At 41.7% G+C, this 13,536-nt stretch overlaps 2 protein-coding genes across 2 annotated transcripts in view; both read right to left on the minus strand.

The window, feature by feature from the left end:
• Positions 1-7,701, minus strand: part of MSRB3 (methionine sulfoxide reductase B3) — an 84,170-nt gene extending 76,469 nt beyond the window's left edge. Inside the window, 2 exon segments of the mRNA XM_071552280.1 lie at positions 7,485-7,552; positions 7,555-7,701. Coding sequence (XP_071408381.1) covers positions 7,485-7,552; positions 7,555-7,672 — 186 coding nt within the window. The 5' untranslated portion in view covers positions 7,673-7,701.
• Positions 7,702-8,459: 758 nt separating this feature from the next.
• LEMD3 (LEM domain containing 3) overlaps positions 8,460-13,536 on the minus strand; it is a 48,450-nt gene continuing 43,373 nt past the window's right edge. Inside the window, exons 11-13 of the mRNA XM_071552282.1 lie at positions 11,033-11,138; positions 10,869-10,947; positions 8,460-10,641 (exon numbers count right to left, since the gene is read on the minus strand). Coding sequence (XP_071408383.1) covers positions 10,478-10,641; positions 10,869-10,947; positions 11,033-11,138 — 349 coding nt within the window. The 3' untranslated portion in view covers positions 8,460-10,477. The remainder of the gene's footprint in view (positions 10,642-10,868; positions 10,948-11,032; positions 11,139-13,536) is intronic.

A 13,536-nucleotide genomic window follows, 5' to 3' on the forward strand; every position in this document is an offset into this window, starting at 1 on the left:
CACTAAGACAGCAGAAATTCCTCAGCAACTCAGCCATGCCCCCACAGCATCCTCAATGCCCTGCACAGGACCATTCTCCTGTGGCTCACTTCAGCCCATCTCCATTCAAGCAAGCAAACCTTCAGCATCCCTGCTCAAGACAAAACAATAAAGGATATCGGGCCCAATGTCCACTTTAAGGATTTTTGAAATAGTAACTACTGCTTAGAATTCTAACATATTTGCTCAGTATGTTATTTTAGAGCATTGGTATATATGTACAGGAAGATTCACATTCTCCTTACAGTTATTTAGATGTTTGGAAATTTTATGTAGTTGCTAGGCAAAACTAATAAGAAAATTAATAAACGATAAGCTGTGATCCGCTAAACCCATCTGCAAATTTTACTATTTGTAATCCAATCCAAAGAAAATAAAACACACACACCAGATTATCAGCTTGGAAATAGGCTGACTGCCCAGATGACCTTCCATGGCAGTATATTTGAGGGACTTTTTAAAAAAACAGCAATCATCTGCAGTAGTTACAGTGCCTAATTTCAAACCATTGCAATAGGTTGCACAGACCTTGCTTTGCACACAAATTGTCAATAGAGCTGCTGAATCTGTCATTTTTAAGAGAGATCTTCATCAAGTCTGTCAAGCTTTCAATCTCACTCTTAGGAACTCACTCCAGGTGCTTTAGCTGGATAGATAAGAGACTATCAGAAATTAGGCACAGTAATGTTGAATCACTACATTCCTGGATGATGGAGCTATCTTGTGTGCCTGCAATTGTTCCCTGAGGTTGCTCTTCCTTTTCTGACAGACTAGGAAATTTATCCTGCAGTGTTTGGGAAATAAGGTGGGACAATTATCCAGAAAAGAGCATGCACCTTGGAGGACTATTGAAAGGCTTTTGGCTTTACAAAACCTCAGGAGTAAGATAGCAATGTCTATTTTTAAAAAGGCAGGAAAGAGTGACTTACATGGCCAGAAGCCTATCTTCAACACCCAGAAGCTTTTGAAACAAATTATTAAACAATCCATAAACAAGCAATGAAAATTAGAAAGCAAAAAGCCACCCTGATGGACTTGTCAAAATCTAAACCCATCAACCAACACATTTTCCTTTCATTCTATTCTACAGGCAGGAGAAAAGCATTAGATTGAACAGATCTCAAATCTCTCTTTTTGCCAGAGAAAACTGGAAAAGCACCTTCATTTTGGATCAAGGTCCTGTATCACAGGTGCAGAGATGCTTGAATAAACACACTCGTTCAGTGCTTCTCCTACTGACCAGGGCCAAAACCCAGCAAGTAGCTCTGCTAAACTGCAGAGACACCAACCTGCAAAGAGTGTGAAACACCCTGAAGAGCTGAGCAGAACTCAAGATGGTCTTTGCAGAAATGGTCAAAACTAAGCAAGATGAAATACAAAGAATCACACTTGGACTTCAACAGAAATCTTCAAATGCACAAAACAACCAAAGGAAGAATACCCAGACCAGCAGCAGCACTGCAAAAAAGGATGTCAGAGTTACTGTGACAATAAATTCAGCCAACAGAGTGAAACTATTAAAAAAATAACAATCTGTAGTTTATTAAAGAGAGAAGCACAATACATAATAGCAGGGATTGGTGAGGAAGTCTGCTCTCCTCAGTTAGGTATCAGCTGGAATACCCTTCTAGTGTGGGGCAAAAAAGAGAGACAACTGAGGAGAGCCCAGAGAAGTAAAAACAAAAGTGGTTCAGAAAACCAAAACCCTGCAAAAACTTTTTAAGAATTTGATTTGTTTAGTCTACAAGAGTAATTGTGGAGATGGGATAATGCTCTGAAAATCTCCATCTTATCTTAAGTAGCATTACATCACCCAGCTACCACACTGTCCTTATTACTGCCACAGTTATTGCTTTACTGTCATTAGAGAAAAATGTACTGGTTCATAATACGTGTGTAACAGAGCAACAAAAAGGGCTCGTTTTCCCCCAGACACCTACTGTATTTCACATTTTAAAGGACTGCATGGGCAGAGTCTTGCAAAGTATCTGTTGTAATCCCTCCCAGCACAGTTCAGCAACTGCTAGAATAAATTGGCTCAATCCAGCACCTCTCTCAAGCCCAGAGGCAAGTAACAAAGCTGCCTTGTGTTGCTGGATGAGGGATGTTAGGTAGCAGTTTAGAAACCAGCAGCAGCTGGTGGATCCCTTCCCCAGTGAGCCGCTATTTTGCTACACAAGTCAGTGAAGATCTCCCTTATCTGCACGTGCTTTTAGGAAAAAGCAGGAGCACATACAAGAAGCATGTCTGTGAACAGACAATTTGGTTTCTCTTATAAAAAGAGGTGTTAAAAGGTGTGCTGTTAGCACAGAGTATTTTTCCACTGTATCTACGAAAGACCTGATGAAACATTGATTTTAATCCTGAAAAAATGGGAAAAATGAGGACATAGTCTAAAAGTACAGTTCCCACAGCGAGCAGATAAGTTGGCTTTGACCAACAGGGCTGATTTTCTGTGGCCATTCAAAAGCAGAGATGATAAAGCTAGAGAAACTCAAGTCACTTTATTTGTTCAGTTTCTGAATTCGTATCTTAGGGCTGTAACTTCACACAGTTGGATGATCCACCTTTACTTTTCCACCTGTCCCTAAGCTGGCAGCCTAAGCACCTGCTCCTGTCTTACCTCCCTTCTCTTTCTTATAGTTGTGGTATGGCTACTGACAGTGCTGTTGGTGTGGAGTGGAAACCTAACCAATCTTACCTGCAAGCCTTGGTTTCAGCATTGTGCAGACTAGATCAGTGCACTGCTGAATCACTCACTAGTACAAATTTGACTTGAATTTGTAGGTGTAGGCTGTATAGGCTGTGACTGCTCATCATCAGGACACAGAAGGAGTGATCTGCATTGGTTTCATATTTAAAATCAAACTTCCTCCCAGCAGCAGGATGGACAATCTGACCCTGGTGAAAAAGCCTCCCTGTACAAAGTTAAGCCATTCTTCTTAGCCAATTGAGCAACAATTGGCATCAAAGCAAGGCTTCCTCTTGAACCAGCTGCATTAGACCTGAGGGCAGACTCACTGTACTGCATGAACTGAAAAAGACATCCATGTGGCTCTCATGCCACCCAACCCACCACACAGGTCCTCCAAGTGGTTAAAATCACCTACACTGTCCGTGTGTGCAGCTGCAGCACAAGCTCGCCTGTGGATTTTTCCTGAGAACCACACACCAGGCAAAGGAGAGGAACAAGAAGAGGGCAATACCCAATCCCTCAGCCAGACCAAAACCCTTCTGGGCTGTTTTCCTTTGTCGGCAACTGGCACAGATCACTTCCCTGGGAAGCTGCTAATTTTTCGTGTGTTCAGGGTTTTTTTCCATCTTCATTGTGTGATGGGAGTGAAAGTGGTGGCATTTGGCAGCCACTTACCATCAGTGCTATTGTTATTCCCTGGCAGCAGGGATTTGTTTTGCATCAGGTGTAACGCAAAGGCGTTGTCCCCTTTTGGAAGAATACAGAGTTAAAGAGACCCGTGGGGAAATACTTCCAAATGCCACGCACTCTTAAGATTTCTTGGATGTGGTAACACTTCCCAACAAAACAATGTGTTAGAACACTATGTACATTTTGCTAAACTGCTGCCCACATTTCAAAGAAATCACTAATCCTGATGTTCAGATGCTACCGAAAAGAACAAGTGAACTGGGGAGTTCTGCAGAAGTCCGTCCCATCCTTACACTTTGTGCAACACTCAAAAGCTGAATCACGTTTAAATCCAAAACTTTCTGTAAGTAAAGAAGTACTTATGCTATTAAATAATTTACAAAACAATGACGAACTATAACTTCAGTCTGTGAGGACAGCAAAATTATGTTAGCACCTTTTCAGCATTGTTGCCTGTTTGGGGCTAGTATCGCTCAGTTCCTCAGGTCTTAAAGTCCTAATTGCAAAAAGCCTCTTTATTCCCAGCTCCAGTTACTAGATTGTGTTTTTTTCACATAATGCTGTTGGAATTGAGGTAGCTAAATGAGAAGCAGAAGGCTAGAGTTAAGGCAGATAAATTATAATTTCCAACTACCTCACCACAAATGGGGTTCTCAAAGAATCCTTCTACCCTATTTTCAGACAAAATACACATATCACCATCTTCACAGATTAAGGACACAAAAATCTCTGTTAAAACCCATAATTAAATTCTTCATCCTCTGGTAGAAATTAATGATGCAACATGTGCTCCCTTTTCTTCAGTGGTTGGTTGAAAATTACTTTTAAAACACTGCTAGTTGGTTATACATTCACAAATTTCCATGGAAGAGACTTAAATCTTCAGTTTTGTACTTTTTGTTAAAAGCTAGTACATAGTAATAATTTACTGAGAACCAAAGATCCTTCTGAGGCAAATGAAGCATTTGAAAAGGTAACAGTAAGTCCTACGAAAGCAACATGAGTAACGGGAGGGAAAGTTAACCTGTATCCACTTCTATAAGACACTAAAAAAAATGGCCCAAAAGCTCCCAGTTTTTTTGTAGCTGTGTTTTAAAGACATCTGTCCTGTATAGAGAAAGTAACCTTGAAATAATTCCATGTATGGACACGATTATTCCAGGGCAAGAAACACCCTATTTCTGTCTAGCCTTGGAGACTGTTCCAAAGTAAGCATCCCAACTTCAGAGTTACGCAGGAAAAGATAAATCCACACCTGACTTTATCCTACAGTAATTCCTAATCACAATACCATAAATAGACCAGGAATTTAAGGGTCCATTTTTCTGGGTGTCCTTTGGCTAAAGGAACCCTTAAACTAGAGCTAGACCAAGCTATAATTAGGCTGACATTTATCCCACTTTCCCATCAGCTAAAGCCTCCACAGCTTAAGTTCGTGCATAACCTGGGTGCTGCTGAAACTGTAGCTTTTAATGAAAAAGAGAAATAATAGAAAGGGGAAAAGAGGGTCATGCTCCATACCTATGACTAATATAATGCTGCATGTAGCTTAAGAGTTGCTCTGTAATGAGGACACACACACTTGAATTATGCAGCTCAACAAAGCCATCTCAAAACTGGATGGCTTTACTGCATCGCTGGCTTGTAGCAATGCCACTCAGATACAGACAGGCAGACTTCTTAACCTTCTGTCTGAGAAGATTAAATCCTTAACAGTGTTCTCTCTTCTTTCTGCCTCTTATTCTCCCTCCTTTTAAAATAAATAGCAAAAGAAACATTGACAATCCACATAAAAGGGTAATTCCAATTTCTAGCATTTCTAATGCAGTAAGTAGGCTGGACCTCCAACGATAGAGAAACAAGTATCATCTTACAAAGCTGACAAAACATGAGTAGGTAAACAAGATCCTCCCATACCTTCATAAATAACAGGGCAAAGGACCAAGAGGTTCCTTTGTGCAAGCTGCCCTTATCAAACAGCTGTAAGAAATTCTTATGGTATGTACAAAAAAAAAAAAAAGGAATTCTTATGGTATGTACAAACATAAAAATCCAAATTAACCAAACTCCTGGGAGGGCATGTAACTGCCACCACTTGGAAAAATGAACAAGGTCATTGAGTCAAAAGATTTTATTTTTGTCTAGGATCAACTGATTATATAGCTTTGCTACCAAATATAGAAACATTACGCCATCTACAAAGGCATTATTTTTAATGATTGCACTTTGGGGAGAAAAATGTAATTCTTTTTTCTTCCAAAAAGTCTTTCTAAATGTGTGTTATAAAGATCTAAGGCACATCAGGCAGGAAAAGGACCAACCAACCACATTCTGGAATGAACTATGGATGACTAAATTCCACCAATTTTAGTGGTTTTGAGAAACCAATGTAGAACTTCATTAAAAAAGTAATCCTTTTTTAATCTTAGAATTCTCGGATTATTTAGTAACTCTGGTAAAGCTATTGACCATCTATAATTCCCTATATAAATTTTCAAAGACAGTTAAATACTGTTCTAAAATAAGCCATATCTACAGCAAGGCAGGTGATTCTTTTAGAAACTATGAGCAAACATCTGATTAAGATGACAAGCCACATGGAAACTACTTCCAGAATCAGACTTTAAAGGGCACTGTTACCAACCAAATTTGGCAGACAAGGAATCATGACGAACTGCAAAGGCACGCAGCAGTGTTATAAAAAGTTGGGAATCATCAGCAAATAAGACAGCAAGTGCTTGTGTCAATTCAGCGACGGCAAGAACATAAGCAGGACAAATTCTCAGCATTAAATGCTGGATTCAGATGAGTGGCACTGTGCCACAGTGGGAGTGGAGATGGCTCCGCTGTTTCCAGACCACTTGCCATAAACAAGCCGTATCGGTAAGGCAAAGCATCTGGCTATTGCAGATATTGCATTCTGACATCTACCTGTCAAGAAAGTGCAGTTTCGTAACTGTTTTAATAGTAACAGGAAGCTTAAAAGAGAAAAGAGCTAAGAGCCTGACGTATGTAATGTAAGGCTCTACACTTTCTTAAAAGCTTGTTTAAAGTCAGAACTCTTACAGATATTACCTTACAGCATTTATCGCTAGATAACAGTAGACACCTGCCCTTATCTGTAGATAACCAGTGATGATGCTGTATTTTTGATACATGGTTTTCCCTATTTCAGATCACTGCACCTTCAGACTAGTCTTTAAGCTTAAGAGGGTGATGACTGAAATTCTGGCTCAAGCAAGAAACTCAGCATTTATAGCTAATTTGTAAAATATTACAGGAAGCTTAATTAAGCCCCATTTCTATTTCCAAGAATATTAAGATGCACTAAGTACAGTTAGATTAACTTGGAAGGAGACAGTAAGAAATAAATTACACTTTATTCTATGCATCGACTGCATCTGTCAGTAACGCAGCACCAAACAAACCCAACGAGCCAGCACGCTGAGCTTCCTTAGGGTAACACAACCAAATTCAGAGTTCACATGTAAGGTTGAAGCTCCTTTTTTGTCCCAGCTCAGCAGAGTTTACCGAGCTGGCGATCCCGGCAGAACTGAACTCATTATGAACTCGGTCAGGCGCTGCTTTCCCGAGCCCGCTATTCCCATGTGCACCCCGACACTAATCGCCCCGTTTCTGAGCCAGGAGCCTCGACCAGAGCGACACCCGGAGCCGAGCCGTGCCCGTCGGTCCAGGCGCTGCGGCGCTCACAGGGACAGCGCGGCCGGGATGCGGCTGGGACGGGGCCCGGATGCGGGGCCGGGGCCGGGGCCGGGATGTGGAGACGGCGATCGCTGTCACGGAGCCGCTCCGTGATGCGGCGACCGACCCGAGAGCGCCCCGACCCGAGCCCCACTCTCGGCCGCCAGGGCCCGGGGACTCCCCGCGGGCACAGCCCCCTACTCGCCGCAGCCCCGGCAGGTGCGGCCCGGCCCCCCGCGCCGCCGGGGCTGCTCCTCCCCTTGCCCCCGCCGCAGCCCCCGGCCCGCCCTCCCCGCGGGCGGCAGCAGGGGCCGGTGCGAGGCGGGGGCCGGGCGCGGCTTGTACCTGCGGCTCGTACCTGCGGCTCCTGCGGTGGCCGCCAGCGCCAGGCACAGCAGCGGCAGCAGCGCGGCGCGCACGGGGAGCGGCCCGAGGGAGCGAGCGAGCGGCCGCGGCCCCCCCGCGGGAGCGCAGTGACGGGCCCGCCGCCCGGGGAGCATGACGGGAAATTCCTGGGCACCGGCGGCCAACGCCAAATATGAACATGGAGCCGGGAGCCTCCGCCGCCCGCCCGGCGCGGCCCCACAGCGGGGAGGCGGCCCGGCCCGGCCGGAGCGCGCTGCTTTCGCGGTCAAGGTGCGCCTCGGGCGGCCCCCGGGAAGCCGCTCTCCCTTCCGAAGGGCACATCCAGCCCCTCCCGGCAGCGGGGACACAGCCCCAGCCAGGTGGCGCCGGCCCGCGGTCAGCTCCGCACCGCAGCGCCACGACAGCGCTTAATGCCCACCGTGCCTGCCTTCCAGAAGGGAGGGACAGAACGACGCCGAAATTCTCACACCTCTCGCTCCCCTTGCACGAGGAACAGAAATGAGTATGCGGGGCAATAGACTTACACACCCTTCTTTGCTCCTGCTGCCCCCCAACCCTTCAAATCGTCACTAAAACAAGTTTAAAATAGAGTATAACGACACGACGGCAAAAAACCGAGTGGTTTCTGTCAGTCCATCAAAATCCTTTTGAAGACTTATCATAGCTCAAAATACAAGAAACAAGCTGAAAGCACAAGGCTCTTCAGCCCCGTCCTTTAACAGGTCAGACAATGTGCCATCTCTGCAATTTACAAATCAAGGTTATGCCTCTGCACTCCGTGTGCACAGAATCGGGACAAAAGTCAAGCTGACAGTGAAGTGAAGCTCAGCTGTGCATGTCAGCTCATGGCAGGGCCTGTTCAAATCCTAACAAATACTATAAATTAGTTGTGTGGCTGTGAAAACCTTATCTTCCCCTTGTCCCCCAGATCATAAAAGTATTTGAGTCAGACATCCAAATATCTAGGTGAGACACATATAAAAACCCCTAATAAACCTTTAATTCGAGTCTGTTTTGATTTTTTGGTTGTTTTTACAGGACAGGATGACAAATTACAACAAAATCTGATTTTTCTCAAACGCTCAGGTATTATACACATTCCCCTCTGTCTTGCAGGAAGGGATATTGGTCAACTTAACAGTTTAAGGTAAAATAAGCTGCATAATAGTACATATTACAATAATAAAATGTACAGTGTTTACAAGAAATATATTTTAGAAGCAAGATAGACGCATTTGCATCGAGGCAACCTTTTAAAATGCCACAACTATTTTTACATTCACTCTTGCAACAGGTCACAAGATGGGGTCACTAAGGTCAGGTTAACAAATCACTATGATGCACATCAAATACAACAAAATTAGTTTATATACATATATATAATACATATACATGTATATTATACATATATGTATATAGTAAAACTTGCCAAAATCTACCAGACCTAGCACAATCTACTTACCCATCAAAAATATGTACTTGTCCTTGGTAAGTAGAATTCTGCATGGCCCATTATATATTATATATACTCATTCATTAGCATCTGAGACATAAAACTGAGGAGTTAAAATTTTTCAGTTAACAAACTCTCCAATAATAAACATGGTGCCCACAAAAGCACAAAGGTAAGGCACAATAGGAGTTCCTGTTGCAGAGTAGTGTGCATCATGTTTACTTAACCGTAAGGAAAACGTGCATTATTTGTGCAAGTTCATGCTGCAAATCCATCATATCTACAAAGTAAAGTGAGTTTCAGTAAAATTTGTGGGACCAGTGTGCTTCCAGTCTCACCTCCCGCAGGATGTTCAGCTGGATAACCAGATAAAATTGCTGTAGGAGTGGGGGGGATCAATAAAGCAAACAATCTTAGATTTGCAGCTTCTCAGCAACAATTTTGTACTTCTGGATAAACAACAGTAAATTTACAAGATTGGAACCACAAGATTTACTGTCAGCTGTTCTTTGCATCAGCTGAAATTGTTGCAAGAAACTATGCACCTTTTAAAATTTTAACAGCTTCATTAAAACAAGTTATAATGTGTACTGGGAATGCCACTTAATCCCAGTGGTATTTTGTCACAGCCTTGACCATTGTAATAATAAATACAGCTTTTCACAAAATATTTTTCCAGTATCTGCCAATTGCTTCTTTATTGCTCACAAATCTGAATTCATTACAATTGGTATCAGACCTTTCACACAAAATCAGCCAGGTATTTTAATATAAAACCTATAAAAGATATTTAACCTGTATCGAACACTTTTAGGTATTTGGCCTCTTGTCATGGTACAGCCAAAATAATATAAAACATTAGGTTTTGAATAAAATAGGAAGCTTATTTGCTGCTTTGATGCAGACATCCTCACGGAACATAACCATTTTTGCCACCACCACCAATTACATTTATATACAAACCCCAGTACATCCACATTCAGTTCGTTTTCCCTCACACTTATATGCAACCACTTCTGCCAAATTCACTTTCGCTATATCCCAGCTGCAGAAGAAGATTCTTATACAGCAACAAAAAAACTAACGTTGACCGATTTATTTTTTAACTTATTCACCATCAGGAACTGTAGGTTGTTACAAAATACCCACAAGATTATTTCACGGGAGACTATGGAAATACAGGAAGTCTTCTTTTCTCCATGCTTTTGTATTATCAAAAACACTTCTTGGTGCAAAAATACAGTCACCACATCTGCAAATGTATAATGAATTCGGTAGTCCTCATGCAAAACTTAAATGCACTGGTTTACTATAGCCCCAGAAAACTTTGTGAAGCAACTTTTATTCTTTTTTGTCAGCTCAGTATTACTGCCTCATTGCTAAGTCCCTTTGGAAATGAGATTCTGGAACGTTCAAACTTTTATTTAATTCCTTGAAGTATTACATACAAAAAGCACTAAAAAAGGAAGACAGCGGCCAAACAGGAAAATTCCTGTTGCAAGTAACAGTCCTGGCAGTTGTAGAAAGTCTTCTCAGGAACTTCCCTGAGAATTAGTTGTGCCTGTCCGAAGACGCAGATGTGACATAGAGTTCATGTGTTTGTTTGATGGCTTCAGTGGAGTGTTACAAGTAAGAGCCTGGGGAAAACGATGATGATACCGATCTAGTCGCAGGTATTTTACTGTTACCAGCTTTCCTATGAGGCAAAGAAATAGGAAAAGAGAAACCTTCTAGTTCAGTATTATTGCATTTTGCTTCAGGATGTAAAATAAAAACAGGTTATAACATCAAAATTAGTTTCCCAGGTTTTTTGTTACTGTTCAATACTTTGGATACAAAACATTTCACCATTTAAAAAAACTCCAGCTGCACCCATCTTCTGTCATTTCTACCCATGTTTTGTTATAAACTCCTGTTCCTTACCATCAAACCAAGAGCCATGTAATGCCTTGAAAGCCTTTCCAGCGTACTCCGGAGAGAGACACTTGACATATACACAGCCCTAAACAGAGAGAGGAGGTTGGGTTTTTTACAAGTCCAACAGAAAAGGATGAATAAAATTAAGATGTTACTAGAACGACACTCACCTCACGTGAATTTTTGTCTACAGCAATATGAACAATTCCATCATTATCACTGCATTTCTCCAAGATTGCTTCTTGAATTGCTAAATGCCAGTGATCACCTATTTCCCTAGGCAAACAATGAAAGATTTAATTAAGTGTCTAATTTTTTTAACATTCACAACAATCTCATTCTTCCCCACTGAGTCAGATTTTTCTGCAACTTGACATAATTTTCTGGTAAATGCCTTTGGGACAGATTTAGGACTTTTGCTACTGAATACACAGTAAACTGCATCCTACAATCCACTTTAGGAATCAAAAGGAATAATCTGTATGTGGGGAATAGGGTGTTGTCCTAAAATGGGCTTATGTAAGCGTGGTAGTTTTAGCTGGGTAGTTTTAGCGTGGTAGTTTTAGCTGTCTCTCCTATGTAGGTTCAGAGAATCTACATAGGAGAGACAGGTATCACCTGACTTAAGCAACCAAAGAGATATTTCATACCAGATGATGCAAACCTGAGATGTGCATATAGGAGTGGGAAGTGTTCACTCAGTTCCGTCATGGCCAAAGTAGAGGCAAGACATGCAGCTGCTGTCTTGCTGTCTGGGCCCTGCGCCGCTACTTGCATTTTGTTTTAGTTTCAGAGAAGTAGAAACATTTTGTTGTTATACGTTCTGTTTCTTGCTGGGTGTCTTTTGGGGTGCTTATAGATCTAGAGTGATGGAATCTTTTTTTCGGTGGGAAGTAGAAAATTGTTGTTATATCTAACTTGTGTAAGTGTGTGTTATATTGTAGTTTGCTTTTAATTTTCTCTTTTCTGTATAAATATATATAGTTAGTTTAAGCATAAATCTAGTTTTAGTTTCCAGAGTTTTTTTTCCTGTCTCCCTTTTCTCGGCAGGAGGAGAAGGAGGCTCTAACCGTCTGAGCTAGGCAGTTGGCATTTTGCCAGCTGAATCCAAGACAGTAAGTCATGTTTGGACTAACATTTAAAAAATATGTTTCTGTCCAGCATGCTAAATGTCTAGAACACACAACAAAGTTTAAGTCTGCTACAGTGATCTGAGGGTTCACAATATACACGTGAACATGTTGGACAAGTTGTTCCTTTGGTGAGTGTCCTGACTTTGGTCAGTAGAAAAATTATTGTTTACTGTGCTAACACTGATAAATACAAATTAACTGGTATATTCCCCGGATGAGTCTCAGGTCAAGAGAAAAGACTTCTGTTACAGGGCTGCTGCTACCAGCTACTGGCATGTTGCCAAAAAGCACTTAGTCATTACTGTTAGTATACAGTAACAAAGAACAGCTAAAACTGATTCTGTTAAACATACCTTGCACCCACAGCCAATTTAGTCACATACACTGGTACGTTCTGTGTTTCAGGTGGTCAGTGAAAGCACTCAGCCCTCTCAGGTCTGGGGCAAGACCATAACCCTTCTTCCTCTAATGACACAATTAGTTGAATAATATAGCTTGTCTTGCACTGAGGGTTTTGAATTTTGTTGGTTTGTCTGAAGGTAACTCCAAGGGTGTGATAAAAAGTCCTTCCTTAAACAGCAATCCTGAGACAGCTCACAGAAGAGGAATGGCTAGGCTGTGCAAAATGGAACTGGATGAAGTATCCTGCTATGACTGTAATCCGACAGCCCAGTAATGGACCTAGGTCAGCTTTGAAAAGAAAAGGTCTACAAAAAGTGATTCTATTAGAAGTTGCAATGTTCACAATAGCTGACTGGACACAGACACTAAAGAGAAGTGTCAAAACAGAACAACTCTTAGTCTAGAAATGTGCGGTCTTTTTAATGCCCTTCCTGGGCACAGACTGGGTGAGTAGTGAAAAACACTGCAGCTTACAGCAAAAATACAGGCTATAAAGAGAAATTGTCCTGACAAAAATAACATCTCATTTACTAGTTCCATTAACACCAGACATTTTGAACAGTTAATTCTGGAACAGGTAAGCAACCAATATAGCATATCAATAAATATTACAGTGAAGCTTCAGGAATGTTCTTATTTCAGTACTACTCAGACTAACCAATATAGCTCATGAAGTCTTCTTGGAAGCAAGGACAATAAGGATGTTGATCTCACTCAAAATTCCCTATAAATCTCATGTTTTATTTAATCCTCCTACACAAGGATCAAGAACGCCTAAAATTTCAGTCTTGCTCACCCTACTGCAACCTGAAAATTATCAAAGAAGCCACAGTCAGTGTCTTTGACCAGTCATTAAGTCTTGAAACCATTGACAAAAAGGTTTTAGAGTACTTGTCTGTGCTAGTGATAACACTGTCCTCAGCTAAATTAAGTAAGAGCTTTTCAATTAGTAAGGCAAGGAATTAAAGTCATTACATGTGGCTAGAAACAAGACTGAAGAAATATATCCAAACTTTGCAAACATTTGTGTCCATACTCTGATGTCCTCTCCTACTTCCTTTGATTCCCTGTTTTAATCAACAGCTTTTACTTTCCACTCAGCTGCTCATATTCTTTAGCATCTCTCATATACCCTGTAA

Source organism: Pithys albifrons, chromosome 3 (genome assembly GCF_047495875.1).
Source record: "Pithys albifrons albifrons isolate INPA30051 chromosome 3, PitAlb_v1, whole genome shotgun sequence".
Lineage (NCBI taxonomy): Eukaryota > Metazoa > Chordata > Aves > Passeriformes > Thamnophilidae > Pithys > Pithys albifrons.